The sequence below is a fragment of the Gossypium hirsutum genome, chromosome A04, assembly GCF_007990345.1.
Source record: "Gossypium hirsutum isolate 1008001.06 chromosome A04, Gossypium_hirsutum_v2.1, whole genome shotgun sequence".
In the NCBI taxonomy this organism is placed as follows: Eukaryota; Viridiplantae; Streptophyta; class Magnoliopsida; order Malvales; family Malvaceae; genus Gossypium; species Gossypium hirsutum.
The window spans coordinates 59,685,351-59,688,654 of record NC_053427.1 but is presented as its reverse complement, the minus strand read 5'-3'; the positions used below and the strand labels follow the sequence as shown (position 1 = coordinate 59,688,654).

General features: G+C 41.5%; 1 protein-coding gene across 1 annotated transcript; it reads left to right on the top strand.

The window, feature by feature from the left end:
- Positions 1 to 546: 546 nt before the first annotated feature.
- Positions 547 to 1,534, top strand: LOC121228076 (uncharacterized). Its single transcript, XM_041111208.1, has 2 exons — positions 547 to 735; positions 1,163 to 1,534. The coding sequence occupies exons 1-2, from the start codon at positions 547 to 549 to the stop codon at positions 1,532 to 1,534; spliced, it is 561 nt and encodes a 186-aa protein (XP_040967142.1).
- Positions 1,535 to 3,304: the final 1,770 nt, after the last annotated feature.

The following is a 3,304-nucleotide window of genomic DNA, read 5'->3' as shown; positions in this document are numbered from 1 at the left end:
TAACAAAAATGGTTTAGAAGTGGAAAGTAGTTTATCAACGACTTAGTTTTCGAAAGCACTTTCATTCGACATCGCCAGATTCGATCATAATGTCTGGGCCGGGTTTGGAGTGTTACATTTAGTAGTATCAGAGCCAGGTTGCAAAACTCGACTGTGGATTTAGGTTTTAGAATTTGAATTTCTAAAGGATTACTTTCGAAATGATTTGAAACATTTTGAAATGTTTTAATGAATGTGTGGTACACCAAGTCTCTGGCACTAATCTAGTAAGTTTTCTGTAACTATTATGCATTTCATTAAAATGCTATAAATAGTAAACACTGAGACTATTATAGATAGCATACTGTACTGAAAAAACTTTAGTAGTGCACATTGAGACTATAGTAAAACTGTAGTGAGACTGTGATCTAAGAAAACGAGCTTTGAATTACCAATTCCATTTTCCAGAAAATATTTGTTAATAAACACTGGAACTATAAATTGATGCATAAAATTGTTAATACAGATAAAACGCAATTCGACAATAAGCACTAGAGGTACTTGCAGATGTGGTACAAGAGGAGAGGTCGTGAGGGATGTCGTGTATGTGCTCGAGCTGGGTCCTCGTCATCTAGCCACACACCTAATTTGGAAACTAGGGAGATGCCAGCTTCACTTGTGACTAAGACTGGGTTTCATGATCGTGAGGCTACGGATGACACGCTGTCCCAAGCCATGTTACAGATTCTAAGGAGGGTTGATTGGCGTAATACTGGTGCTATAGGCCGAGGGTCGATTACGGAATGACTCCGGTCTAATGGAGATAAGATTTTAAGGGTACAGTGTCACTACTAGAGATGAGGCTTACCAGTGGTGGCTTACAGTTAAAGAGGGCACTCAGCCTGATCGACTGTCTTGGGAGGTTTTCAAGACTACTTTCTAGGGAAAGTACGTGGGTGCTAGTTATGTGGATGCCCGGAGGAGAGAGTTTTTGAATCTGACTCAGGGGGATAGATTAGTGGCCGAATATGAGGCTGAGTTCTTGCGACTAAGTCGCTATGCGCGAGGGATGGTGGCGACTAAGCACGAGTGATGTGTTCGTTTCGAGGATGGCCTCAGGGATAGTTTAGGGGTTCTGAGAGCTCCACAAAAAGAGTGAGATTTTGCTGTACTGATTGATAAGGCGAAGATCATTGAGGAAGTGAAGCGCGCTGAGCACCAGAATTGTGATAAAGAGAGAGGTAGGAACAAGAGGGATTTAAAGACCTCAAGTTTATTTCTGAGGCCTAAGAAAAAGGCCAGAGTTGATGGGGCAATACGAGTTGGGGCCTCTGTTGTTGCTACTGGACAGCAACCTTGTGCTGATTGTGGGAGACGCCATCAAGGTGAGTGCTGGAAAAGGACTGGGGCATGTTTGAGGTGCGATTCATTGAAGCACCATATCAGAGAGTGTCCTCGGAGGCCCGATCAGATGCAAGCTCCAGGTTTGGGTATTACACAGCCACCGAGGGGTGTTCAACAGCCACCAATAGGCCGTGGTGAGGCTAGAGGCTAGAATTGTTTGGGTTGTGGTCAGAGAGAATCAGACAGAGGTGCTAGAATACTAAGGTGACGTAGTTGACTCTATCAAGGGTACGTTCTTTATCTATGGTGTACCTTATACTGCACTAATAGATATAGGATCTACTCACTCCTATATAGCTTGTACTGTGTCTGAGACTCTAGGTATCTTGGTTGAGAGCTCTACAAGTGAGGTTACTGTACTGAGTCCATTGGGGCAGTCGGTGAGGGTAAATAAACTATTTAGAGATGTTCCTTTGTAGGTTCAAGGGGTAATCTTTTTGGCGAATCTGATGGAACTTCCTTTTGGAGAGTTTGATTTAATACTAAGAATGGACTGGATGGTTAAACACCGAGTGAGATTGGATTGTGCCACTAAACAGATTGTACTGAGAACTGTAGAGGACAATGAGGTAGTTGTAATTGGGGAACGTCGAAACTATTTGTCGAATGTGATCTCTGCAATGAGGGCGGAGAGGTTGGTTCGTAAGGGATGTGAGGTGTATCTGGCTTACATCAGTGTTTCAGATTCTGACATTTCTTCTGTTAAAGATATCAGAACGGTGAAAAAATTTTTGATGTCTTTCCTAATGAGCTACCTGGGTTACTTCCAAACTGTGAAGTTGAGTTTGGGAATGAGCTTCTACTAGTAAAGCTTCGGTGTCCATCGCCACTTATAGAATAGCAACGAAGGAGCTTCTTGAGCTTAAAGCTCAGATTCAAGAATTATTGGATCGTGGGTTCATCCGCCCTAGTGTGTCTCCGTGGGGAGCACCAGTTTTGTTTGTGAAAAAGAAGGATGGATCCATGCGCATGTGCATCGATTACCGGCAACTGAATAAACTGACCATTAAAAATAAGTACCCCCTACCCCGATGATAGATGATCTATTCGACCAATTTCGAGGAGCTACAGTTTTCTCTAAGATTTATCTCTGATCTGGGTATCATCAACTGAGGGTCAAGGAGACTGATGTATACAAGACAGCATTTAGGTCTCGCTATGGTCATTACGAGTTCCTAATGATTCCATTTGGACTGACGAATGCACTAGCAACTTTTATGAATTTTTGAACTGAGTGTTCCAGCCTAATTTGGATCAATTTGGAGTGGTTTTTATTGACGACATTCTAGTGTATTCGAGAACCGAGGATGGACATGATGAACATCTCTGAGTAGTTCTACAGATTCTGAGGGAGAAACAACTGTACGCGAAGTTCAGTAAATGTGAGTTCTGGTTATGAGAGGTAACATTTCTGGTCATGTAGTATGTGCTGAAGGGATTAGGGTTGATCCTCGAAAGAGTGAAACTATTTTGGATTGGAAGCAGTGTAACACCCTAAACCCGGCCTAAACGTTATTGCCTAATCTGGCGGTGTCATGTTGGAGTGCTTTTCGAAAACTAACTCTTGCTGATGAAAACTCGTTCAGAAATTTAAAGCCTCTTTGTTTGAACCCAAATCATTCTATCTATTCATAGTTCATTTTAAATTGACATTACTTTTAAAACTCTGTTTGTTGCAGAAGCATTTCAAAAGTGTTGCGAAAACGTAGTGTTTTCAAAACAGTTATCGTTTTGGAAAACTGCTTTCTACTTTTAACAAATATAAATCATGATAAGCAAAAATCCCAATTTAAAAGCTAGAAAATTAGAGAGGCCTTATTACATAACTCAAAACCCAAAACGAAATATAATAGCAAATGAAGGCCAAATAAAAGAAAATAGAAGCAGTAGTGTGGCCATCTCCGAGTCCTTCACAGCCCCA

Coding starts and splice junctions, on each gene's coding strand:
- LOC121228076 (XM_041111208.1), top strand. CDS start 547: ATGTGGTACAAGAGGAGAGGTCGTGAGGGATGTCGTGTATGTGCTCGA. Junction 736..1,162: donor TGTTACAGATTCTAAGGAGG/GTTGATTGGCGT, acceptor CTGATTGATAAG/GCGAAGATCATTGAGGAAGT.